At 36.1% G+C, this 27,339-nt stretch overlaps 1 protein-coding gene across 8 annotated transcripts; it reads right to left on the reverse strand.

Annotated features, from left to right (window-relative positions):
* Window positions 1-541: 541 nt before the first annotated feature.
* Window positions 542-24,010, reverse strand: LOC148943660 (tubulin-folding cofactor B-like). 8 transcript variants are annotated; one of them, XM_089100947.1, is made up of 3 exons: window positions 12,007-12,207; window positions 11,272-11,377; window positions 542-1,482 (listed from the first exon to the last, which is right to left on the reverse strand). In XM_089100947.1, the coding sequence occupies exon 3, from the start codon at window positions 1,474-1,476 to the stop codon at window positions 745-747; it is 732 nt and encodes a 243-aa protein (XP_088957073.1). In that variant the 5' UTR covers window positions 1,477-1,482; window positions 11,272-11,377; window positions 12,007-12,207; the 3' UTR covers window positions 542-744. The 8 variants fall into 8 exon arrangements, with proteins under 8 accessions (XP_088957073.1, XP_088957072.1, XP_088957080.1 ...); XM_089100946.1 differs by having other exon boundaries at window positions 11,272-11,415; XM_089100954.1 differs by lacking the exons at window positions 11,272-11,377; window positions 12,007-12,207 and adding an exon at window positions 23,992-24,010.
* Window positions 24,011-27,339: the final 3,329 nt, after the last annotated feature.

Genomic DNA, 27,339 nt, shown 5'->3' on the forward strand with positions numbered 1-27,339 from the left:
ATATCTGAAAAGGGAAATTGTTTTTTTTTTGTTGAGACTTAACAAAATTCAGGCATCAATTTTTTGCAGTCACCTAATGTATATAGAACACCCAGAGTTTACATCCACCTTTCTTGGAAGTAAAAAAAAAAAAAAAAAAAAAAAATTAGGATAGACTTGCCAGTGGGGATTTACAGTGGACAATCCTTTTCAGCCTCCTTCCTCTCTTCTTCCCACATTGGAAGTTTATGTACCTATGTTAGTATGCTTTGTTAGCCCTGGTAAGAATTATTTTTAGGCCCAAAACATAGTCGGCTAAATAGCAGGGGAACACTACTACTGCTACTGACAACTCATCACAGCACCAAGCCGCCTGAGGCCAACACAGCTACGCATGCTCCTCCTCCATCCCAATCTATTCAAAGCCTCATTGTTAGACCCTCCCATGAAGTTTCTATTCCCCTTAAATCATTCTTTTATGACTTCTTTCTACCCCAACCACTGACCTGCTTTCCATTAGCTATAATATATCAAAGTGAATTAAACTAAGGAACTGGCATGATTTACAGGAAGTGGTTCTTTTTAATGAGCAAAAATGTACTAAAAATTAAAAAAAAAAACAAAGCAAACATGAAAATTGTCTTTTAAAGCTTCTGAAAAACATTCAAGAACTAAATTTAAAAAATAACAAGCAAAAACAAACTAACAAGATATAGCTAAATTCGGCTCAATATTTGTAGTTCAATCAAATGCAGGTTAGAAAATTCAGAATTCATCTAAGTCTTCAATCTCTTCAGGAAAATCACCACAAATCACATTAGCTATTTTTACAAAACTTCCATATTTTGGTGGACATTCAAAATACCTTTTTCCTCCAACACTGCCATCATTTTTTCCGAAAGGTTCATCATATTGGACACCCACCCAATCACCCGATTGAAAATGCACTTTACCTACATATTTAACAACACCTCTTCGAGTCGGCTGACCTGGGACAGTGACTTCACATCTACTACCAATAACAATAGATTTCAATCTTTCTTCTTCATCTTGTTTCTGCTTTTCAAGTTTTTCCCTTTGTTGTGCAGCAATTTCTTCATTGTATTTCCCAAGTTTATTATTTGCAAGAAATGATTTAAGTGTGTTTTGCTTCTTTGAATATTCTTCTTCTGAAAGCTCAAATTTCTTTACTTTAGACAAGTCATCAAATTCACTAGCTACTTTGGCCGTATCTGTCACAAACAGAGCCATTAAATCATCAATAGGGTAAGACCCAATCAATTTTGAATCATCATTTAAGCTACAAACATGATTGCCTTCTTCTGTTTGAACGTCAATAGTCATTGTAGCAGTTGATGCACCAGTCATCAATTCTAATTTCCCTTTAAGTTCAAGCACTGTCAAATCTTTAGCAAATCTCTTTTCTGCTGTAAATGATGTTAAATTGCTCTTGACAAATACATTGACAAAATCTGACGTTACCACTTGAAAAGACATTTTTTCCTATAAAAAAAAGTAGAGGAAAAGGACTGTGTTAGATCATGAAAAGATAATATTTATTATTCATTAAATACATATGCAATATGGCAAGTTAGTATTCTCCCAAAGGCTCATTGGCCTGTAAAGAAGGGGGAAGACAAATGAGTTACTTACTCAGAGATGGTAAATAAAAGAAAACTTAAGATGGTCACTTACTCATAGACACAAGAGCAAAAGGAGAAAAAAAAATATAAATAAAATAAAACTACAGAAACAAAAATAAATAAGATAAATAGACTAAATTAATTAAGTAGATTAAATAGACTCCAAAAAAATAATAAAAAAATAAAACACAAATAAAAATAAATTCTAAGGAGCCAAAGAATTTTTAACAATTTTTTTTAAACGAACCGAATGAGTGGCAACCTCGAGCTGATTCAGGCAACTTATTCCAAACAATATGACACGCCATTAGAGGATTAAAATCTGACCTTCTGCAAGGAGTAAATGAAACTTTAACATGATTTGGCATATTGCAAAGATTATAATTATTTTGATCAGAGGTAAAAGATAGCAGAACACTTAGGGGCCAGGGGAGGTCACCATGAAGCTGAGAAAAAATAAAATATGCACATGAAAGAATGTATAGTGACTCAAGATCATGTAATGGGATAGCTAATGAATGATTAGTTACCTGAATGAGGTTTCTAGCTTTATTGGAAACCTTAAAAGTGGTTTTAACAGTAAAGGAAAGGTTGACATCCACAGTATTGGACAAAAAGAAACGTAAGATTGGATCAAGCAGTGAAAAACGATTTTCAAAATTGATCCAGGAAAAGTATGTTTAAGTTTGCTTAAAATACCGTGGCTCATGCATATCTTTATTATAATAAAATCAATGTGACGTTTGAAAGATAGGTTTTCATCAACAAGAATGCCCAAAAAACGAACATATCGGTCTTTAGATCTATGAATTATCCCATTTGGATGGTGAATTTCTGACAACTCGGGATAAACCTGAGGAACACGCGAAAAAATAAAAAAACTGGACTTGGAAAAATTTAGGGTAAGATGATTAGCATCAAGCCACAAGATTACCCTTTCAAACAATTTCCAAATTTAATCGAACCTCTGATTCGCAGTTTCCAGAAGTGCCAAGTGTACTGTCATCAGCAAAACAAACAAGGACATCAGAAGAGGGTGAACTATAGTTGCCACAATGGGCAAGGGAAGGCTTAGAATGACAAAGTCTACAGCAATTAATAGGTTTCTGCTTTTTTACAACATAATAAAGAACATTACATAAATAAAAATAGCACAGGCCCTAAAACTGAGCCCTGGCGGACGCCAAAATTCCCTTGTGAGGGTGACCGGAAAAGTGGTTCAACAGAAATTAACCTATACTTCAAATAAGACTGAAACCAAGAAAATACCTTTCCCCCTATGACAAAATGAGACACCTTCGATAGAAGAATTTCATGGGTTAAGGAATCAAAAGTTACATGTTTAAGGATGCATAACAGCATCTTTATATGAACAGAGAATAGAATAAGAAAAAAAAACTTCTAAGATGCATCAGAAGACACCTTCCTCCTTAGGATATACATTGAAAAAAAAACAGGAGAAAATACTATAAGTCAATATTTTAGCCTTAAAATTAACCTCCTAAAATGTCTGGGGGAAAAAAAGGCAAGATTCTGTAAAAAGAAAATTACAATAAAAATGACTTTATGACTAAGACAACGTTTGTTTGGTGTTCTATTTTATGTTTATTGCGTTTTGTTTGGGCTCTTCATCCTTGATGCTGAAGAGAAATGTAAATGTATTGCACACCCTGAAGTATGTGTTTGATATAGTGTCAGCATTGAGAGGGGTTCTTTCCTCTTTTTGAAACCTTGAAAACGTGACTAGACAACTCAACATTCCAGGAAACTTGAAAACCCTGCCACATTTTCCAGCTCTGAAAAACGAAACTTAAACATGCATGATATCATAGGCTGCGCGCTAGCACTGCCTAAGTAAAGAACAATGTGGGCACAATGTGTTTTTTTTTTCTCCATATCCAGGAACTTCGTATCGAAGGAGTTGTTGTAGAAACTTCGAAAAGGGCTCATTCGATTGGAAATTGGAGTGGCTAGTCCCCTTTTTAATAGTCAAAAGTGATTGGAGGGAAACTAGCCCCCCCCCCCCACACCCATCATTATAAGTTATGCCCTGGGAGCATATAAGGTTTTTATTGAAGCCTTTGTACTAAAAACTTGTAAAATTGCTATTTCGATTTGAAATTCCAAGGGATAGTAACCTCTTTAAAAGTTGAAAGTAACTTGAGGGCAAATAACCCTCCTCTCACGCACACCTTTTCCCCAAAGACATCCAATCTATATTTTTAGATAGCCATTTTATTCAATGCAGTTGAAAATTTTGAAAATTAGGTCTTTAAGGATGACAACCCCCCCCCCCACAGCCCTCAGGGCAAGGGTTGTAAGTTATGCCCTGGGGCGTATAAAGTTTTTATTGAAAGTGTTTTCATAGAAACTTCAAAAGGGCTCATTCAATTGGAAATTGAAAGAGCTAGTGCCTTTTTTAATATTTGAAAGTGATTGGATAGCGACTAATGCCTTTCTTGCGCCCAACATTTTCCAAAACACATCCAATCAAAATTTTGAGATATACATTTTGTTTAACGTAGTTGAACGTTCTGGAAATTAGGTCTTTTAGGATGATAACCCCCTCAGAGCCCTCAGTGCAAGGGTTGTAAGTTATGCCCTGGGTGCATATAAGGTTTATATTGAAAGTTGTTGTATAAATCATAGGCAGCCCGATTGTGCTGCCTAAGTAAAGAACGGAGACAATCAAGAACGAGACAAGAAACGGGGACTAAGTAAAGAGGAGGACACTCCCCCACAACCTTCAGGGCAAGGGTTTTAAGTTATGCCCTGGGGGCATATAAGAACGATGTTAGCACAATGTATTATTTATTAATTTTTTCCTTCAGAGCAGGGCACTTCGTATCGAAGAATTTGTCGTAGAAACTTCGAAAAGCGCTCATTCATCTGGAGATTGGAGTGGCTAGTGCTCTTTTCAATAGTCTAAAGTGAATGAAAGGCAACTAACACCCGATCAACGCCCACCATTTCCCAAAACACATCCAATCAAAATTTTGAGATAGCCATTTTGTTCAGCATTGTTGATTTCCACATAGAAATTATGTTTTTGAGGACAGTCCCCCACAGCCTTTAGGGCACGGGTTGTAAGTTATGCCCTGGGGGCATATAAGGTTTTTTATAGAAGGCGTTGTTGTAGAAACTTTAAAAAAGGCTCATTCGATTGGAAATTCAAAGGGCTAGTGCTCTTTTCAATAGTCAAAAGTGATTGGAAGGTAACTAACCCGCCTCTCCTGCCCGCCTTTTACCCAAACACATCTATTCAAAACTTTGAGATAGCCATTTTATTCAACGTAGTTTCAAGTTCTGGAAATTAGGTCTTTGAGGATGACACCCCCCCCCCAAAGCCCTCAGGGCAAGGGTTGTAAATTATGCCCAGGGGGCATATAAGATTTTTATAGAACGCATAGTTGCAGAAACTTCAAAAAGGGCGCATTTAATTGGAAATTGAAATGGCTAGTGCCCTTTTTAATAGTAAAAAATAATTGAAAAGTAACTAACACCCCTTCTACGCCCACCATTTCCCCAAACACATCCAATAAAGATTTTGAGATAGCCATTTTGTTCCACGCAGTTTAAACTTCAGGAAATTATACCTTTGAGCAGGACACTCCCCCCACAGTCTTCAGGGCAAGGGTAATAAGTTATGCCCTTGGGGCAAATAAGGTTTTTATTGTAATCTTTGTCTTAAAAACTTGAAAAAGGGCCCATTAGATTGGAAGTGCAAAGCGCTGATACTCTTATGAATGATAACAAGTGATTTGAGGGCCACTAGCTCCCATGGTATGCCCATATTTTTTCCAAACATATCCAGTGACTATTTTAGACAGCCATTTCATTCATCATATTTGAAATTTTTCGACATAAGATCTTTAAGGATGAAAACCCCTTCCCCCCCACAGCCCTCAGGGCAAGGGTTGTAAGTTATGCCCTGGGGGCGTGTCCTTTGTAATAGTTGAAAGTGATTGGAGGGTAACTAGCCCCCCTCTCACCCCCACCATTCCTCCAAACACATCCAATCAAAATTTTCAGATAGCCATTTTGTTCAACGCAGTAGAAAGTTCTGGAAATTAGGTCTTTAAGAATGACAATCCCCCCCCCCCCCAGCACTGAGGGCAAGGGTTGCAAGTTATGCCCTGGGGGCATATAAGGTTTTCATTGAAAGCATAGAAACTTCAAAAGGGCTCATTCAACTGGAAATTGAAAGCGCTAGTGCCTTTTTTAATAGTTGAAAGGGATTGGAGAGCAACTAACGCCCCTCTCATACCCACCATTTTCCCGAACACATCCAATGAAAATTTTTAGATATCTATTTTGTTCAACCTAGTTGAAAGTTCTTGAAATTAGGTATTTTAGGATGCTAGCCCACTCAGAGCCCTCAGTGCAAGGGTTGTAAGTTATGCCATGGGGGCATATAAAGTTTATACAGAAAGTTGTTATAGAAATTTCAAAAACGGCTCATTTGATTGGAAATTGAAATTCCCCTGTTTAATAGTCGAAAGTGAGTGGAGAGTAACTAACCCCCCTCTTACGCCCAACATTTCCCCAAAAATATTCAATCAAAGTTTAGAGGTAGCCATTCTGTTCAACGTAGTTGAAAGTTCTGGAAATTATGTATTTAAGGATGACAAACCCTCCCCCCCCCGAGCCCCAAGGACAAAGGTTGTAAGTTCTGCCCTAGGGGCATATAAGGTTTTTATAGATAGAATTGTTGTAAAACTTCAAAAGGGGCTCATTCAATTCGAAATTGAGAGGGCTAGTGTCCTTTGTAATTGTTGAAAGTGATTGGAGTGTAACTAACCCCCCTCTCACGCCCACCATTCCTCCAAACACATCCAATCAAAATTTTCAGATAGTAATTTTGTTCAATATAGTAGAAAGTTCTGTAGATTTGGTCTTTAAGAATGACACCCCCCCCCCAGTACTCTGGACAAGGGTTGTAAATTATGCTCGGGGGGCAAGCAAGATTTGTATTGAACGTTCTGCCATAGAAACCTTATAAGGGTTCTTTCGATTAGATATTGAAAGGACTGGTGACATGTTTAGTATTTGAAAATTCTCGACGAACAACTACCACTCTTGTCACGCCCGCTATTTTCCCAAAAACGTCTAATCAAAATTTTCATATTACCAATTTGTTTAATGAAGCTGAGAACTCTGGAAATTCTGTCTTAGAGGATGAAAACCACCCTAACAGACCTTAGGATAAGGGTTGTAATTTATGCCCAGGGGGAATATAAGGTGCTTATAGAAAGCGTTGTCGTTTCCAAAAGGGTTCATTCGATTGTAAATCGAAAGCCCTAGTGCCCTTTTTAATAGTCGAAAATGATTGGAAGGTTTGACATTTTTATAGTAAAGATCAAAGTGGGTATAATGTATTATTTTATTGTTGTTGTTTAGACCAGGGTACTTTGTATTGAAGGAGTTGTTGTGGGAACTTCAAAAAGGGCTCATTTGATTGAAAATAGAAAGAGCTGATGCCCTTTTTGATAGTCAAAAGTGATTGGGGGGCAACTAATCCCCCTTCCACTCCACCCTCCCATTTCTGCTCTTAAAATTTAACCAAATCAAAATATCATAAGTGTATCCAAGCTATCAAAGAAAGTAAACAGATTTTTTTGCAAATGGTATCAACTTTTCCATTTCAGGTCAACTAGAGGAGGTATGAAACTAAATTAAACAGTACTATTTGTGTCCAGATATTTAAAAGGGTTTATGTTAAAAAATGCTGAAAATTTTTCTCCAGCATACAAATAGCAGGCCAAACTATAAAGTCTTAAAAAACGAAAAGATTTAAAGTATTATTTTGTTTTTCTCTGAAAAGACTATGTCAATATAAAACAAACAGAAATTAATTAAAAAAACTTTTTCCACAAAATAAGTTTTTAAAAGAAAGTTAAAGAACTCCATTAAACAAAAAATGAGCAAAAATAAAATCAAATAATCTACCAAGCATGAAACTACCACAAATCAGCATCAATAAATAAATGAAACCCAAAATGAACAGAAATTACAATAATTAACCGAGTCAAACTCAAAACAAGAAGAAATTAACTTAATGTGGTTGCAAAACCCCTATGCCTTCCCAAGGCCAGAACAAAATTTGCACTTTACTGAAAAAAATACAAATGAATGTGCATTGTCAGTTTAATATACATATACGGATATTTAGTAATCAAAACGTTAGTATTATTTGATTTATTGAAGTTGAAAAAGTAAAAATATTTATGTGTAAAGTGCAAATTTTGTTCTGGCCGTGGGAAGGCATAGGGGTTTTGCACCCAACTTATGTTAATTTCTGCTCGTTTTGAGTTTGACTCGGTTAATTATCGTAATTTCTGTTCGTTTTGGGTTTCATTTATTTAACGATGCGGATTTGAGGTAGTTTCATGCTTGGTAGATTATTTGATTTTATTTTTGCTAATTTTTTGTTTAAGGGAGTCTTTACTTTTCTTTGAAAAACTTATTTTGTGGAAAAAGCTTTTTAAATTAATTTTTGTCAAAAGCTAATTTAACTTACAGACTGTAAATATAAATTAACATAACTTGTTAATTTAAACTAAGTTATGTTAATTTATATTTACAGTCTGTAAATTACAGTAGTATTTATGCTTATAGACAATTACAGGACAATGAATATATAGCTCTAAAAAGACTGAAATTATATTCAAATAAATCCTAAAATATGATTAAAAGAATTAAAACATATTGCAGTTGCACAGTAATATCACTCTGATTAATAAGTAAAATAGCTAATTTTTGCTTACTTTGAATGAGCATCTGGGTTAAAAATAAAAACTATATCTCAAAGTTAATGCTGCAATAAAGTTAATATAGTATGCCTAATACTTTCAGTCAAAAAGTATGTAAATAATGGGTTTTAACTGAGTCTTACATCCTAAAAATACTTAAACATTTGAAAATCACTAACGCACTACTACAGTAATGCAGTAATAAAATACTAGACTAGTACTAATATTTCAAAATAGAAAAGTTAGCATTATATATGTGTTTAATTTTCTGTTTTATAAAGATTTCTAATATTGCTTTAAATATCATTATTAGGGCTAGGGTGTATTCAGAACAGGGGTGGTTCCAGGATTATTTTTTTTAGGGGGCCCACAAAATGGGTTGATCTGATAAAGTTGCATTAAGAGCAAGTTTGATTAATGCAAGTGTTAATTAAGTAAATTACACTACTTTAGACTACTTTAGGGGGCGCGCCGCCCCTCGCCCCCCCTGGATCCACCACTGATTCAGAAAGGTACAAATGTTCACTGTCTTAATAAGTGAATGAATATAAAGTTGTTGTTGACTGTTTGGAAATCCAGTTCAAACAAAACATAATGGTGGGCATGAAGAACAGCCAATTTGTTCAATCACTTCTGTCTCATGGTTGATTAGAGATATGATTTCAGACATCTAAGGGCACTAAATGACCATTATGCTGTTGTTGTTATGATTTGGAATTACTTGGAGAAGCTTAATGTACTTCACATAGCAGTTCTACAACTCAAGACTCTTGTGTAATGCACTTTCTTACATTAAGGATGTTTATTAAGACAGTTGTTTTTATCAGCAATATTAACTAATATATCTGAGTGTGAGTGTAGTCTGAGTGTGAGGTCATTTGTGAAAAACTTTGTTGATTATTCAAATTTGTCTCACCTCTGTTTAGTATAAGCAAGCACTCTTGTTCAACTACAATGACCTGTATGAGTTCAGTTGATGCAAACCACTCGGTAATGCAAGATTTTACATTACTTTGCATTACATTGCACCATTTTACATACTACAATACAAAGAACATTGTAGTATTTCTTTGGGGGTTTGGAGTGTGTAGTGACCTTACTTTAGTGTTTTCATACTTTTTTGGTATACACCAATTTTTAAGAAGTGAAGGATCATCAGCTTGTGAAAGTTTTTCTTTTAAACACTGTTCCCAAAAATATTCAAAACTATCATGTCTTCCATTCAATATGCCAATCAAGCCCCCATATATTTTTTCCAGATCAGCATCACTTAGATGAATTTTGTCATTGACATCCTCTATTGGGTTCATTCCATAGCAATAGAGAAAAAAAGAAATACATATTGAATTGCTACATTTAATAAATAGCTTGCCTTTGTAACCTGCCTCTGTTTTGTCCTCAGTAGAAAAAATTCCAAAAACACAAAAAGTTCTTCAAATTGATCAATATTCTAAAGATACTAGAAGCTCATATAGTCTCTTGAGTCAGTCAATGTGGTTGTAGCCCCACTTGGCTGTTGCTAGTCTCACAGTTTTTGTTAGATTCTCTTATGATGTTCATTCAGTCCTTGGCTAAAGTCATAATATCCCCATAGACATAAGAAGGTAGAGCCTTCCTGCAACTACTGTGTTTAAACTTAAACCATGAACAGTGCAGTGCAAATCAAATGTTTTTAGTTGCATGTTCAAAACTAACTTTTTTAGTCATTTGAACTTACCCCTTATATGTGAGGCATCATCATAGCACTGCCCTCTTAAGTTGTCCTTTGTCAAAACAAGATGAGCAAGAATGTCCTTTAAAATACTAAACATATCTCATAATTCAGTGTTGGAGGCCTTGAATAAGCCCACATAGACTTTGCTGATTATTAATGAATCACCAACAGAACAAAAACAAAATGACACTTGTTCATAACTTGAACAATCAATTGTTTTGTCAACCATAATAAAAAAAAACGTTCAGTGTTCTTGATCAAAGCTAGTACTTTTATCAACACAGACTTTCTTAGTAGACTAATGATTTTGTTTTGAACTTCATAGGACATCCACTTACATCCTGAGTGTCCTAACCAATCTTTTAACTCAAGTAGGTCTTTCTTTTGGACTGATATGTCACTCTATGCATCATCAATGTGTTACTCTTGTTTCAGCCTGTGTAGCATTAAATGAAATCAATGCTGACAAAAAGAAGAAACAGAAAAACACATGAGAAATATATAATTTGGGCTATATATTTGCACATGAGGGGGGAGAGGGCAAAGTAAAGTTGAATTATTGTCAAAATGCACTAACTACAATTTTTCTCTATATTATAAAGTAAGAATTGCTTTCTTAACATGTTTCCTCCTCAACAACCCCAATGCTAGGCTTACAGCTTACCTATATTTCCTATACATTTTGAAATGCATCATTCTTGTTTTAACCCATGTAACTGTAAATTGAATCAACTGTAACAAAATCAAGAAACAGAAAAACACAAGGGAAATGTACAATTTGGACTATATATTTGTACATTAGTGAGGGTTTGGGGTAAAGCACAGTGGAATTGCAGTTAAAATGTGTTAACTACACTTTTTCTGCATATTACAAAGAAAAAATTGTTCTCTTAACATGTCTTGTTCTCAACAGCCCTATTTCTAGACATATACCAGCATGAAGAATCATATGTTAATAAGAAATAAGCACAAAAAATAAATACTGCAATATCAGCAAACTTTTGAGTATTGTCTACAGCTAGGTAGATTACATCAGGCTGTATTAGAGGTGGCTGTGACCTGGGACACAGTTACAACAAAAGTAATTATTATATTTGGAAAGAGAATCTAATAGTATATTAATAATTAAGATTATTAAATCTAATAATAGAGAATCTAATGGTATAGGCATATAACTTTTTACCTTATCTGATTTCTGCCCTAGAGCATAGGCTAGGCTACTTCTACCACAGTAACCCAAAAATCCAATAAATAGCCAAGGCTTTTTCTCTGGGGATGGGGGTTTGGCTCTGGGGGTAATTTTCATATTAACAGACTATTCAGGTAGCTAAAGAACAAAATTCCCTTTATAGTCAGAATTGACTATATCTTGAATTCAAATTTAATATGCATTTTCATTGGAAATGAACTTTAACCAAAACCCTATATATAGGCTAGCCTACCAATTCAGAGTAGGCCTATATTCTGCTTCAGAGTAGCCTATACATGGGCGCCCATATGGGGGGGGGGGCTCCCGCCCCCACTGACTGAATGATGCTACCTTATTTTTATATTTTTGTTCTTTGATTTCTATTATATTGTATTAAAAATGCCATTTAGACGATGTTTGCCCCCCGCCCCTAGAATTCAGCTTATGGGCGCCCATGAGCCTATATATTTGCACATTAGGGGGGGTTGAGTTAATTTCTGATGTAGGCTAAATGAATGTTAAATTTTCATTCAGGATGCAATTGTGACTATAGAGGTAGGCTAAGTTTGAACTTTACCCCCCCCTCCTAATGTGCAAATATATACACTGAATTGATGTGTACAAGAGTGGGGGTAAAGTTTGTTTCCAATGCAAATGCATGTTCAATTTGGATTCAGGAAGTAAGTTTATTTCTTAGCTAACTCAACAGCCCATTAATATAAACATTACCTAGCTGTGGATCTAAGGTATTTTTGGAAGTTGTATAGGCATACTTCTAATTGTAAGTTACTTTCAATAGTGCAAAGAGCAATGAATAGGGTAGCCTATTAGGCTATCCACAAAAATGTTCCAAGCACAACTCAAGTTAACTCTATGCACTTTCAAGGAAATCAAAAAGCTCATTCTCTTGAATTTTAACCACAAAAAAAAAGAAAGCAACGTTAAATGATCAGATCATAAAGAAATGTCTCTCAAATAAATCAAGGCTAAAACCAGGTTAACCTCTTTAAGGATTTTACAAAATTTGTTTCGGCATAAAATGCTCGGTGCAAGGTGACCGATATTTCCGTATAGCCTCTAACTTCTTCTTCCTCTATTTAACAGCAGGCGGGCTTTTCAGTAAAACTATTTAGCCCTTTTCCTTTTGCTTCACTCTCTGGGCTACAGAGCTACTGGCTTGATTGCCTCATATTTATTGGATATATTCAGATATCTTTCACCAGATCTTTCGACTCTAGGAGTTCAATTATAAGTCGATAGATGTCGACTTGTATGCTCTGTGTACAGGTATAGTTGGCTAGGCTCTTGGTTGATTGTAGGAATTTTTGGTGTTTGAAGTATTTTAACAGTTTAAATATCAGGGGATGTTGTGCAGACGTCAGCATATTACATTCAAATAGGCAATGGTCAATTGTTTCATTATTCATATTACAATGCCTGCAAAGAGGGGACAGGGGAATTGAACCACATATGAGAATTAGAAAGCTTATATGAGAATGCAAGGAAATTTAGTCCATTTGTTCCAGAACGAATTCTATGATAAATTTTAGAAAGATACTTATTGGGAAAGGGGGAAAGGATAGGATTAATCTTATTAAAATTAATATCTGATAGCCTCCATCGGTAAATATCTCTAATTGGGATTGGTCTCCCACTTGGCTGGTCAATATTTATAGCATTTTTTGCTATTTCATCAACCTGATGATTACCACTTATGCCAGAGTGGCTAGGAATGTACTGAAAGTAAGTTTTTATGCCACTTGAAGCAAGATTATCAATAATACTGAGACAATGATAAGTGTCAATGTCCAACTTATATTGAGGAGCTGAGGCCAGCAACTCAAGGCTTGATAAAGAGTCGGAATAGATGATATTATTATTCGAATTTTCAATCAAAGGTTGGTTTTGCTTAAGGTGTTCTAATGCCATGATTATGGCATTTAACTCAGGAGACATTATAGATAAATTATTAAATAATCTCTCGCCCATTGCAATTTTCAGGTGAGGAAGGAAAACACCACTTGCAACCTTCTCTTTCATTTTTGACCCATCAAAAAATAATTGGGAGTGATTTTTATAGGTAATTGTATTAAGTTCTGAAATTTTTTTCTGGACAAAAGCAATGGGGGTTAAATCTTTATTCCATTTTGAAAATTCAGTATTTATTATGGAAAATGACCAATTCCATGGACGGGATTGGGGGAAAGTAGGTGCAATAGACTTTGCTGGTACAGGGAACTTCTTTTTAATATTGGCATACTCATTTGCAATTTCTCTATACATGGCTGGATTTCTTGACCTAATATACAACGTGAGTGAGCTATTTGACTCAATTTTTGTAAGAAGTTTTATCAAAAAAAAGCTACGTCTCTCCCTTATTGTTGTTAATCCACTCTCCATTAGAAGAAACTTGGTGCTTATGGGCTTCCTAAGGCCAAATATGAGACGTATTATATCATTTTGTGTTGTTTCAATTTTTGCATCTGGGTCTTTGCACATGCACCATAGACGATGAGCCCATAGTCAATATGGGGTCTTATATGTGATTTATAAAACTGGAGTAAGGTTTTCTCTTTACAACCCCAGGGTGTGGAAAGAAGTCTTTTTAGTATATTTGCTTTTCTATTGCATTTTTTTATTGTGTTTGAAATGTGGAGGTGGAAATTAAGTTTTTGGTCAAGCATTAGACCTAGGTAATTAATATTATTATCTTCTGGAATAGTTGTTTTATTTAGAGTTAGTTTTGCATTAACATGGTTTCGCTTCCGGTGAAATTGAATTATTTTTGACTTGGTGGGTGCAATGGGTAAATCTGAATGTTGAGAGAATTTTTCAAACTGGAAAAGTGACTTTTGCAGATTTGACTGTGCTATCTGAAAGGTGTTGCCAGCTGACCATAGCACCAGATCATCAGCATATTGTAGATTTGTGTGGGGTAGGTTCATGTCCCAGAGATATAGGGCAAATAGGAGGCAACTGAGGAGTGCTCCCTGAGGTAGGCCTTTGGATATTGTTTTTTGGGGTGAAGAGGCTGAACCAACACAAACAATTAAACTTCGTACTTCTATGAAGGATTTAATAAAAGATACTAGCTTAGGGGGTACTCCAAGGTTTCAAAGTTTATTTAAAAGGATTTGGTGTTTCCCATTGTCATATGCCCCTTCAAAATCTAGGAAAGCTGCAAGTAGGACATTATTTTTTGAGAAAGATTCTTTTATTGCATTTGTTAGAAAAATGAAAGCATCTGCTGATGAGTTGTATTTACTGAATCCAGTTTGAGATTGTGGGATCATATTATTTTTTTCAACAAACCAGAGGAGTCTGTGATAAATCATTTCTCCATTATTTTCCCCATAACAGTTGTAATCATTATGGGCCTATAAGACTCATTTTTCTTTATTTCTTTTTTAGACTCATTTTTCATATTTCTTTATTATAGGTTTATTTTTCTTTAGGATTGGTAGGAGGGACGAATATTTCCATATATTGGGGAACCTAGAAGATGCCCAAGCGTGATTATAACAATTTAGCAGTTCTTGTTTGTATGAAGGTGTGAGATTCTTTATCCATGTAGGGTGTATATTGTCATAGCTGCTGCTAGTTTTGGTCCTAATCTGATATATTACATTATTCAATTCCTGGATTGAAAATGGATTGGTTATGTACTCGGATCCTGGGCGTGGTTGGTAACTTGGGTTCATGGGAATTGTGGACAGTTTGCTTTGATGTTAGCTTATTAACAAAAAGAGCTGCAAATAGGTTAGCTTTTCCATTATCATTGTCATAATGGGTATTATTATGTATAAGCTCATACAGGAGTGGGTTGGGGGAAGTCTTTTTCCCACAGATGTGGCTTATGACTTTATGTATAATTGGCTCATGCGTTTCTCTGGAGAGATTATTTGCAAAATTATTCCAGTATTTATATTTAGCATCTATTATAGTCCTTTTTATATTAGATTCTGCTTGTAATTTTTTTAAATATGTAGTAGGTGTTGGTTTTCTTATGAATTCTGTCCTAGCTGCCTTTTTTATCCTCCATTTATTTAGGCACTCATTTGTCCACCATGCCTTAGGAATATGTTTAGGGACTTTTTTCTTAGGTGTTGTCTTGGGGATAGCATGATTAGCTGTATTTATTAGTAAAGATGTCAAGGCTTCAGCATGTGTGTAAACTGTTGTGTTAGAAATGCATGAACCTTGGGTGAAACTTGTAATTTCATCATTTAGCTTATTTTGGAACATAGACCAATCTGCTTTAGTGTTGATATATTTGGAGGTATGAGATAAAGTTTCAGCAGGTTCATTTAGAGAGCAAACTATAGCAAAGTGGTCATTACATAGACTATCAATTTTATTTATGTAAATTTTGTTCAAAAAATTTAATGACACCATTTGTAGGTCAATTGTGGAGAATCTGCCACTTTTGGGGTTGAAATATGTGTTCAGGTTTGGAGGGGTAGCAACAGCTAATTCATTATTATTTGAAGTCATATGCTCAATGAATTTAGCAGCTTTATTTGCTGGTTTATTCCCCCACAAAAGGCTGTGGGCATTGAAATCACCGCAAATAATGATATTTTTTAACAAATTAGAATTATTTATATAATTAAAGAAATCCTTGGCATCTGTAGTTTGGCCATTAGGGTTATAAAAGCTTATTATGTAGGTTTTTAAATTATTCAGCCAAACACTGATACCAATAACATCAACATCATTTGCAAAATCTGGAAAATTGATGCCACAAAATTTTGTATTATTATTAACTAATAAAGCTACCCCACCTCCTTTTCTCTCTGAAGATCTGTCCTTTCTCAGGATAGTATATCCCGGAGACTTAATTTGTTGATTTTGGGTTAAATGAGTTTCCTGGAGGCAAGCAATATTAATGGAGTTATTATTCATAAATGATATTAGTTCATTTAGCTTATTTTCAGTGAGTGATCTTACATTCCATTGGAGTATTGATATATGTTGTGTTGTTGATTTATTCTTCATATGACTGTGTATCAATGTTCAGCTTTGTTAAAAGTAAAGCAAGATCTTTTTTTGCTTGAATGAGCATATCATCTGGTATGTAGATTTTTTCCAATTCTGCAATAATTTTTGTTTTATGTATTTGATGTATGTTCATGGCCTGAACTGCCTTACAGTTTATAATGAATAAGCATATATTTGGGGATTGCATTTTGATTGTGTATCCTTTGTGGGGGTTAAGAGATTGAGTCCTGGGAGTAGGTCGTATTTGTTTCTTCTTGGGAGGGGGGGCCCAGCTTACCTGATCTCACCGGACAGGGAGGCTTGTTGGCTTGATGATTCCTTCTGACAGGGATTTAAGCAAGAGGGCTGAGAAGATTATGTTTTATAAAGAATGCTTGATGCATTCGGGGCATTTGACTTGGGGGTTTTGGTTGGTCTCATTACAGGCTTTATTTGGTATTGTTGGGCAGCATTTGCTTCCATTGCTGCAAAGGGGTATGGGATGGCCTTCTCTGTTGATATTTGGAGTGTTAGAGTTCTTTTCTTGTATGCAGGGCATAATGATTTATTTGTAGATTCATGTGGGCCTTTGCAATTGATGCATGTAGGCTGGGTGTTGTTGCAAGTTGTCAGCTCTTTAGGATGGAAAGATTTACAAGTACTACACTCTTGGAGAATTTCATTGCATTTGTTTGTCGTGTGTCCCAGTTTGAAACACTTTTGACACTGAATAGGCTTAGGTTTGTATTCCTTGTGTGGTTTGATTTGCCCAAATAGGAATAATTTTTCTGGGATATCAATTTTATCCTTTAGTGTGAATAAGAAGGATCTACTAGTTTTTAGGCCATTAGAGTTAGGTTTTCCAAGTTGGGTAACATCCTCAACTGGGATTGTGTTTCCAGCCCTATCTGAGAGGCCTTCTTTTAACTCCTGAGTAGATATCTCTGGGGGAACATTATAAACTACAATTTTTGTTGGTGATTGTTTTGGGTTCCAATTAGATGCAATAATTGGGGTATTCAGAAGGGATTTTAGGTTAATTATTGTATCTGCTGATTTCTGATCTTCTACAGCTATTAGCAAAGATCCATGACGGTTAATGTTAAGAGAGAACATTGATTTTAGCAATTTAAAAATTGCAACTCTTATTGCAGTGATCATTTTTATTTCAAAGGGGGTAGTGGGAGTAATTTTAAGGTAAATTCCTAAGTTTTTGGAGGGAGGATCTTGGGCAGGGAGAGGGAAAATGCTTTTAATTGGGGAGATTTTTTTCCTTTTTTTAGAGCTTCTAGAGGGGACCTCTTGAAACCCATTATCATCATTTATGTTTGCATTAGGATCTACAGTTATCATTGTCCTATTCTCCGAATTGGAGCTATCATTAGAACTTTCAGATAATGTGCTTGACCAGCCAGGATGGGTATCTTTCACTATGGAATTTGATTTGGGATCTGGGGTGACTTTTTTTTTTGGAGGACTTCTAAACATTGCCTATTGGAAAAAGCTTTAAACACAAATATAAAACTAAAACAAGAAGGGAAAATAGATTATATCAAACCGTCTGCACTATACTATGGGGAGAATAAACACCACAGTATAGCCCTGAGGATGACTTGAGCAGGATAGGTTTGATACAACTGCTGATTAGAAGCGATAATAATCACAAGAAAATATATTTCGATTTTCTTATAAGGTTGCTGTTGTCCCGGACATGATGATTTCTTCTTCTATTTAACAGCAGGCGGGCTTTTCAGTAAAACTATTTAGCCCTTTTCCTTTTGCTTCACTCTGTGGGCTACAGAGCTACTGGCTTGATTGCCTCATATTTATTCGATATATTCAGATATCTTTCAGCAGATCTTTTGACTCTAGGAGTTCAAATATAAGATGATAGATCTCGATTTCTATGCTCTGTGTGCACGTATAGTTGGCTAGGCTCTTGGCTGATAGTGGGATTTTGTGGTGTTTGAAGTATTTTAACAGTTTAGAAAGCAAGGTATGTTGTGCAGACGTCAGCATATTACATTCAAATAGGCAATGGTCAATTGTTTCATTATTCATATTACAATGCCTGCAAAGAGGGGACAGGGGAATTGAACCACTTGAACTAGAAAGCTTATATGAGAATGCAAGGAAATTTAGTCCATTTGTTCCAGAACGAATTCTATGATAAATTTTAGAAAGATACTTATTGGGAAAGGGGGAAAGGATAGGATTAATCTTATTAAAATTAATATCTGATAGCCTCCATCGGTAAATATCTCTAATTGGGATTGGTCTCCCACTTGATGATGATGATGTTTGATTATCCTTCTTCTTCTTCTTCAATTATAGGCTTCGGATGAATCCATTTAACCTTTTTCGTATTGTCTGATTATGTCAGGGGTGTCCTGGGAAATCAAATATAGAGATTAGACTATTATTATTCAATAATAGGCTTTATACATCATTGATGAAACCACCTATATTTAGGCAGTTAAAGACAGCTTTGAACAATTCAGCATCATCAGTTGGAGAGTGTCTCCTTTGTGCTAGTTGGTCAATATTAGGGGTTAGCTTTAAGCACTTGAATATAGCAGATAAAGTTAGCAATTCTTTGTCATGGTTAAGATTTGCCACAGGGCAACCAAAAAGAATATGGTTGATGGTCTCATCACAGGCTTGACATAGGCGGCAAAGAGGGATCATTACTGTTGGAATGGTTGTGTTTTGATAGTGGTAAGTCTGGCTTTTAAGGCCAGTAGCATTTGATCGTATTCTGTGGTACATCTTTGAGTCTTTCCGGGATGTAAATGGAGGAAGGTTTGGTGGACATTGGTTTGCTAGATAAATTTTTAGGCGCCAATGGTTTACATCTCTTACTGGGATAGGTCTTCCAGAAATTATTTCAAGCTGAAGGGCAGATTTAGCTATTTCATCCGCCTTGTGGTTCCCTTTTATACCCATGTGACTTGGGATGTACTGGAATTTTGTGGATATACCTTGTTTAAGTAGTTGGTTAAATAGTACAAGAGTGGTGGAGGTATCATTGTCTGGGTAGTCTGAATGTTCTGGTGATATTGAGGCAAGGACTGATTTTGAGTCTGAATAAATTATAAGAGGGGAGTTTCTTGGGGGGCTTGGCATCTTTATAATGGTTTCCAATGCAATGTTGATGGCAGCTATTTCAGCTGTCATGATACTCACATCATTTTGGAGCCTTTCAGCAGCTGCTGTACCTAAAGATGGGAAGTGGACTCCACAAGCAGTCCTGGAATCTGTTTTTGAGCCATCCACAAAAATTGGGAGGTGGTGGATATATCTCTGAGACTCAAATTCATGAAATAATGATTTTATATAGGCAAGGGAAAGGTCTGTTTTAATAGCTGGCGCAAACAAAAGGTTCACTTCTGGGTAGTGGTTAGCCCAGGAAGGTATCCGGGGGTAAATTTGAAATAAAGAAGATGGGGTAGGTCATTTGGGTGGTTGCAAATTCCCGTGCAAGGCCCCTAAAAGCTCCAGGGTTTCTTAGTCAGTCATGTAATCTATGGGAACTGTTACCATCAATTTTTGTAAAGTAGCGGGCAAGTAGGATGTCTCTACGCATGGCAATAGAGGTGAGACCACTTTCACTGAGGAGGAAGTTGGTTTTGGTGTGATTCCTGAGGCCAAGTATAGCACGGATCATAGTATTCTGGACGGTCTCCAGACTGCATAGTAGGGTATTTGAGCATGAGCCATATACAATTAGTCCATAATCAATCTGAGATCTAATATAAGTCTTATAGAAATTTATTAGATTTTTTTCATGGCAACCCCAAGGCGTATTGAGTAGCCTTTGTAAGATACGCATTTTCCTGAGGCATTTTATTCTCACATTTTCAATGTGGAGCCTGAAGGTTAGTTTTTGGTCTAGAGTGAGGCCAAGATATTTGATGTGTTGTTGCTCTTGGATGACAACACCATTTAGGATGAGTAGGGCAGATTGGGGATTTCTCTTGTGATTAAACTGTACTATAGCTGATTTTGATGGGGCGGTGGGTAGGCATGAATTGTTGGAGAAACATTCAAAGGCATAAAGCAACTTTTGTAACTTGGATTGGGCTAGTTCAAAATCATTTGAGGTAGACCATAGGACTATATATTGAGATCCCATAAATATAGTGAAAACAGGAGACAGCTGAGGACAGCACCTTGGGGAAGGCCTTTGGAGACAGACTTTTTAGAAGTGATGTAGGAATTTACTTGGAGAACAAAAGAGTGTTCAGATAGGTAACTTTTAAAGAAATTCACTACAGGTATTGGAAGACCCATTTTTGATAATTTTTGGAGTAGGACTGGATGTTGGATATTGTCATATGCGTTTTGGAAGTCCAAGAAGGCTGCAACTAGGATTTGGTTGTCTTTCAGACACTCAGATATGGCATTGGTTAGGTGAACAAATGCATCAATGGAAGAATGATATTTCCTAAATGCTGTTTGGGTATGTGGGATGAGGTGGTTAGACTCAGCAAACCAATACAATCGTGAGTGGATTATCTTCTCATATAATTTTCCCAGAACTGGGGTAATCATAATGGGTCTGAATGAGTTGGGGTCCTCTTTGGGTTTATTTTGTCTTAATATAGGGATGATGAGTGATGTTTTCCAAGCAGATGGGAAGAAGGAATTGCTCCAGGCATTGTTGAAGAGAGATAAGAGTACTTTTTAAACTCTATTGGAAGGTGTTGGAGCAAAGATGGATGGATCTGGTCGTGGCTGCAAGATGTTTTGGGTTTGATTGAATTGATTGCTTTATTCAGCTCAATCATCGTAAAATCTTGGAGTAGATACTGGGACCCAGGCAAGTCAAAATGGGGTGTTAGGCTGATCTGAGGTGAATTAGGAGGGGTGTGTTTGAATTTCTTCTCAAAAAAATCTGCTAAAAATTTAGCTTTTTCTTTGTTGGTTTCCAACTGCTGACCATTTAGAGTTAGCTGGTAATGGAAGGGGTTCTGTGTGGAGAATTTGCCACACATCTTGTCTAGGAATTTATGAATCTTTGACTCTTGTGTTTTGTGGGACACTGATAAGAGAAAGTTTTTGCAAGCCTCTTCTTTTGCAAGTTTGATTGTTCTCTTAAGTTTGGCCTCTGCCTGTAGCTTTGCAATATATTTTCCAGTGGATGGATTTCTCTTGAAGGATCTGATGGCATTCCTTTTATTGTGCCAAGCCTCTTGGCAAGAGGATGTCAACCATGGTTTAGGGGGTTTGCTAATCTTCAGTGTTTTAGGGCGTTGGGACTGGAGTATGGTAATTTTTGAAGCATCAAGAAGTAGTGATGTGAGATTTTTGGAGAGTTGGTTTGGGTCAGTGGAGAGTGAAGAGTAGTCTTGGTTTGAGAGAATGTGGGAGAAGTTTGGCCAGTCTGCTTTTTGCCACACATAGTGGGAAATGAAATTATCAATGATGGCTGGGTCACCAATTTTTGTGCATATGGCGAAATGGTCACTTAGGAGGTTGTCTATTCTGTTGACAGTAGTTTTATTTATTAAACTTGATGAAACTAAGTGAAGATCAATAGTTGAATAACTCCCACTTCTTTTGCTGAAGTAGGTATTTAGGTGTCTAGGAGTCGCTAGTACTATATTGGTAAAATTGGTGAGGAATTCCTCTATGTATTTTCCAGCATTATTTTGAGGTGAATAAACCCAGATATAACTATGGGCATTGAAGTCCCCAACAACCACTAGATTTGAATTTGAGAAATTATTAGAAATAAAATTGAAAAAATCATGTCCATTGTTATTGCCATTTGGATTATATAAATTAATAACAGTGACCTCAATGTTTGCCAGCCACAACTTTACACCAATTGCATCAATGTCATGATTGAAATCAGGGAGGCTTATACCACAGAATTTGAGGTGAGATCGTACAAGGATGGCAACTCCACCACTAATTCTATTGGAAGATCTGTCTTTTCTTAGGACATCATAAACAGGAATTTTTAGATTAACTGATGAGTTTAAATGGGTTTCTTGGAGGCATAGTATGTCTATGTTGTGTGAAGAAGTATACTTAAGAAGGTCAGTGATTTTATAGTCATTTAATGATCTCATATTCCATTGCAAAATTGAGGAGGATAGAGGTAACTGAGGGTTAGCCATTGATAGATAGATTTAGTTTATTGAGTATAGTGCTGAAATTTGTGTTGGCTGTGTCCTTGAGATTTTTTGGGAAGTAGGTATTAGCCATCTCTTCTAGAATTGAGGATTTTTGATCTTCTGTGAGGGATGTTCTGGAGAGTGAGTTGAAGTTGAATATGTACAGGCATAAGTTTGTAAGTAGATTTGGATTTTCTTCTGATGTTTCCTTTGGCGATTTTGATGAGGTTGGTTTTGCAGGTTTACTTATAGAAGATTCAGGGTCTTGGTCTCTGGCTGGAAGGGGGGGAAAGTCTAAGGTCTTGATTCCAGGGAATGTTTTTTGTGGTTTGGTCCTTGTAGCTTTTTGCTGTAGAGTTTTTTGATTAGGTTGTGTGTTTGGTTCAGAGAATTCAGGTGTATCTGCATTATGCACCATGAGTTTAATTTTTGCAAACTGAAATGGGATGTTTTCTTTTTCAGACAACCTGAGAGCCATTGATCTTGCCTTGTATTTTGGGCATACAGATCTGTTGTCAGAAGAATGGGGACCTTTGCAATTAATTCATGATAATTTCTTGTTTGCACAGTTTGCTGTGTTTGGAGGATGGATGTTTTTGCATAGGTTGCACCTCTTCAGGTTTGTTTTGCAGTGTTGTTTTGTGTGACCCATTGTCAGACATATTTCACACTGTATTGGCTTAGCCTTGTACTCTTTGTAGGGCTTTATCTGGCCAAATAGGGATATAGGTTCACTGAAGTTCTCTAGGGTGGAGTCCAGGGTGAAAAGGTAGGATTTAGATGTGTATATGCCATCATTGTTGGGTTTTCCAAGTCTGGTGACTTTTGATACTGATATTTTTTGGCCTTTGCAGTTCATAAGGCCATCCTTTAAGTCAGTTTCAGGAAAACCGTTAGGGATATTGTATATAAAAATTTTTATTTGAGCATGGGGAGGGTGAATACAGTGCTTTGAATGGACTTTACATCCTCAAAGATTTTTAAGCGACAAAAGGGTTATGTTGTAATTTTAAAATCTTAATTGTATAGGGATTATGATTTACAAAACTAGGTTGTGGTTGTGGTTTTAATTAATTTTCAGAATTTTTACTATTTCGGCTCAGTTTTTTGATGTTTTTTATTTGGACCAAGGTTTCAGGAGAGGTAGGCAGAATGTGGATGAAGTGCTTTTCTTCCAAAAAAGATGGGGGTGTAGCAGAAACTGTCTTTAATGGGGAGAAACTGGTGTACCTTTTTCTCTTGGATCTTTTAGGAGTAACTGTTTTGAAGCCATCATCATGGAGATTTGAGTCCTCAGAGTGGACAGTGACCATGGTTTCATTGGAGTCTGAGTCCTCAGAAAGGTCACTTGGTAATGGGGAGATGGTGCCTAGCATTTGGTTATTGGTATATCCCTTCTCAGGGGGTAATTTCATTGGGATCATGGTTGAGATAAATTCCCCACTTTATATAAATAAAAATAATCAAGAAAACTTCACTTGATAGTCCTGTTTTCACAAAATTTTTGAATTCTCTAACACAATTATTTTTAATATGCTTCTTCTTTTCTTTTTCAAAAGATTGGTAATTGGTAAAATGTTTTATTCTATAAGTTATTTGAAAAGTTTACTTATTCCACATGAATCACGTGCAACTGTTTTAAATCCCGGAGTTCATTATTTATTTCCATTATTCACGACTAGCGAAGAGCCGCCAGACCATTAATTCGCGAGAAGCGACGAGCCTCACGCTCAACAGACTTTATTTCGCTAGCTTAAAGCTTATCCGTAACAATAAGCCTTCTTATTAGCTTTATACCTATGCACTAAAATATGACTTATATTGAACAGTCATTTTATAGTTATAAAGCCACAAGCTCAACAACTACAACTACTAAAAACAAACTGCAGCAACAAGCCACCTGCAGCAAATATAGCCCTGTACGCTCCTCCTCCATCCCAATGTATTCAAAGCAAAACACTCCAAAAATCTCCAATTCACTTTAAATCTTATCCTGTGAACTCTTCTCACTCCATTCGGGGGTAATCTTCTTTTCATTTGAAATTATAATAGATGGATGGTAGAAAAGGTTGATCTTAAGCAATCTGTTTCGCTTGATCCGTAAAATTTGTCATACGAATATGATCATGATCATACGATGTATAGTCAATGAAAAGGGTACATATTGACACTTTCTCTGTGAAACATTCTAAATAGGCAATTGTTTTAGAAGCGGAGAAATCGTTTCTCTGCATTATTGAAAAGCTTCATGACTTACATTCACACATAAATATAAAGAGAATTTGACTCCTAAATAGCCTAAGTTTCAGCTCCTGGGGGTAATTTATGGATTTACAAACATTACCCAGCTGAGAAAACTTATATTTAAGGTTTTACTTTTTAACGTGGGTTTGAATAAAAAAGAAATAAAGTTTTTAATTAAAATGAGGACTAATTTTTGCCGCTAGGCCAAAGAAGAAAGTTTATTGGAAGGAAAGGTCAAATGCTGGCAGATTTTTTGTCCATCTGTGGAGGTTTGAATGAAAGTGTATATCACTTGACGTGTGAATGTGAAGAACTGAATGATTGGAGAATTAAAGTGTTTGGTAGGGAGTATTTTGATTGTTAGTGGTTGATGAGAGTATTTGCGGATAAATGTATTATGGGTGTCAGAAGTTTGGCACGATTCCCTTGTCTTGCAATTGGATCATAGAGCTAGGTTTCAGTAGGATTAAGTGAAATTTTTGTAATTCCTGTGTAATTGTTCTTTGTTTTATTGTATTTTCCATGGCCTATGGGCTTTAAGCGCAAATATATTCTATACAATATACAGTATGATTTCTCTGTCACAGTTCCTATCTTGAGTTACAGTACTACCAAGATATTGGAGTTTTCTGACCTTTTCGGTATCATTACCCTCGCATTGAATGCTTTTAGCCAGGGTTGTTATAACTCTATTTAACACACTCTTTATTTTATCTATATTTATCTGTAGGCCAGTAAAGGCAGGTTTTGCTGCTTTTTTGTTGTTGAAATCATGATGAATTGGCATCCTGACAGTGAGCTATAAGAGCAAAATAGTCGGTAAACTCGAAATAATGTGCCTGACACTCACGGTTTAGTTAAATGCCGCATCTAAAGTGGCAGGCTTGAATACCAAAGATTATAAGTATTGCAAACAATATCGGAGATAGCAAAAAACCTTGACGAATGTGGGGCTCGACTTGGAACCGATAGGCAAGACTAATCTCTGTCTGGACGGCATACGCTTGTGGAACCTACAGGGTTTTAATTATGTTCACAACTTTCAGAAGGATTTCATAAGTTGTGAAAACTTTCCCCATAGCCTCTCGGCTACTGAAGTCAAATGATTTTAAAAAGTCTATAAACACTAAAATAATCTGCCCTTGCCATTCGATCGATTCTTCCAATATCACATCGAAGCTAAATAGCAAATCGCAACATTAGGCAAAATCCAACTGGTTTGTCCTTTGGTTTTTCCACTTGAATCTGGATTCTGCTACGTAAAGTTTGACGCAGGACTTTGCTTCTAATGACTTGAGTGTAATCCTAGCTATCACATAGTGTCTTTCTTCCTTTCTTAAAAAGTGTCATAATAATATTTTTATTCCATATGGAAGGGACATCCTCGCTCATTCATACTTTACTAAGTAATTGTAATATTTGGTCAGAAAGTGTTCTTTTTTCATGTTTAGTGGTCCTGGAGGGATCCCGTCATAATCAGCTGCTTATCCATTTTTGAGGGACTTTGGGCCTGCATCAGCATATTGAAAGAGGATTGGACCCAAATACTACTGCTCTCACTACTACTACTACTAACAACTCACGGCAGTACCAAGCCACCTGAGGCTAACACATCTACATACGCTTCTCCTCCATCCGAATCTATTCAAAGCATCTTTACGCCCTCAAAGGAAGTTCCCATTTCCCTTAAATATTTTCTTACAAAATCCTCCTCCCCCCCACCCGGAAACGACCTACTTTTCGTTTGGGCTTAGACAGTTGGCCGACAAGGACAATCCTTAGCAATCTGTCATCCTTTATACACAGAATGTGCCCTAGCCATCTCAACCTTTCTCTCATTATAGTTTTCGAAAGTTGGATTGAATCATATTTTTCGTACAACTTACTGTTTGAAATACGATCGGTCATTCGGGTACCCCAAATAATTAAGAACAGCAAGTGGCTCTTGAGGTATCGACTGGTTCACAACATCCAAGAAATATTCCCTGCAATGATTATGAAAATCTTCCTTGTTAGTAAATAGCAGCCCGCTATTGTGTTTTACGAAAAGACATGGACAGGTCTGAAAAACGGGAAGCTTTTTCGTAAGCATATATGATGTTTTTTGTTGCCTCAGCCAGCTGCATTTTCTGCTTCGGCTTCAAAATTATCAACATATACCCTCTTATCGTTCCTTGCAGAAGTTTTCACTCTTCTGTTAGCAAAACTATATTGTTCTTTTAAACTATCACAATACAATGGCATATTTCTTCCTTCCTTCCTTCCTCCTTCTTTACGTTTCAACCTACATTTAGGCACACACTCTGAAGGCCGGTTTATCCAGAGAATGGGTTTCAAAACTTCAACACATATTTTAAAAGACCAAAAATTCAAAAGATACGTCCTTAGTAATGAAATATTTATTTTCAAATCTTTATTATATCAGACTTTATCCATTCCAGATTTTTACTAAATTTTACGTATCTCACAAAGGTCTTTCCAACACGTTTTCCATGTAGCGAAAACTCACTTATCGGAAAAATTTTCAAAACTGGGATTTCAATAGTTTCAACAAAGACGGATTTTCCTTCCTAGCCCTCCGGATTTGCTGTCTTAGCCGTCCTTTGAAAAATTTATCCTCCAAGGTTTTCACGTCCAAGGAGCCAAGTATTCTATAAAAAAGACCTAAATTTGCAATGGCTCAAAAACACGTAAATATACCAGAAATTCTTAC

This window comes from Artemia sp. Qi Xiang Cuo, chromosome 15, assembly GCF_049724085.1.
Source record: "Artemia sp. Qi Xiang Cuo chromosome 15, ASM4972408v1, whole genome shotgun sequence".
Taxonomy (NCBI): domain Eukaryota; kingdom Metazoa; phylum Arthropoda; class Branchiopoda; order Anostraca; family Artemiidae; genus Artemia; species Artemia sp. Qi Xiang Cuo.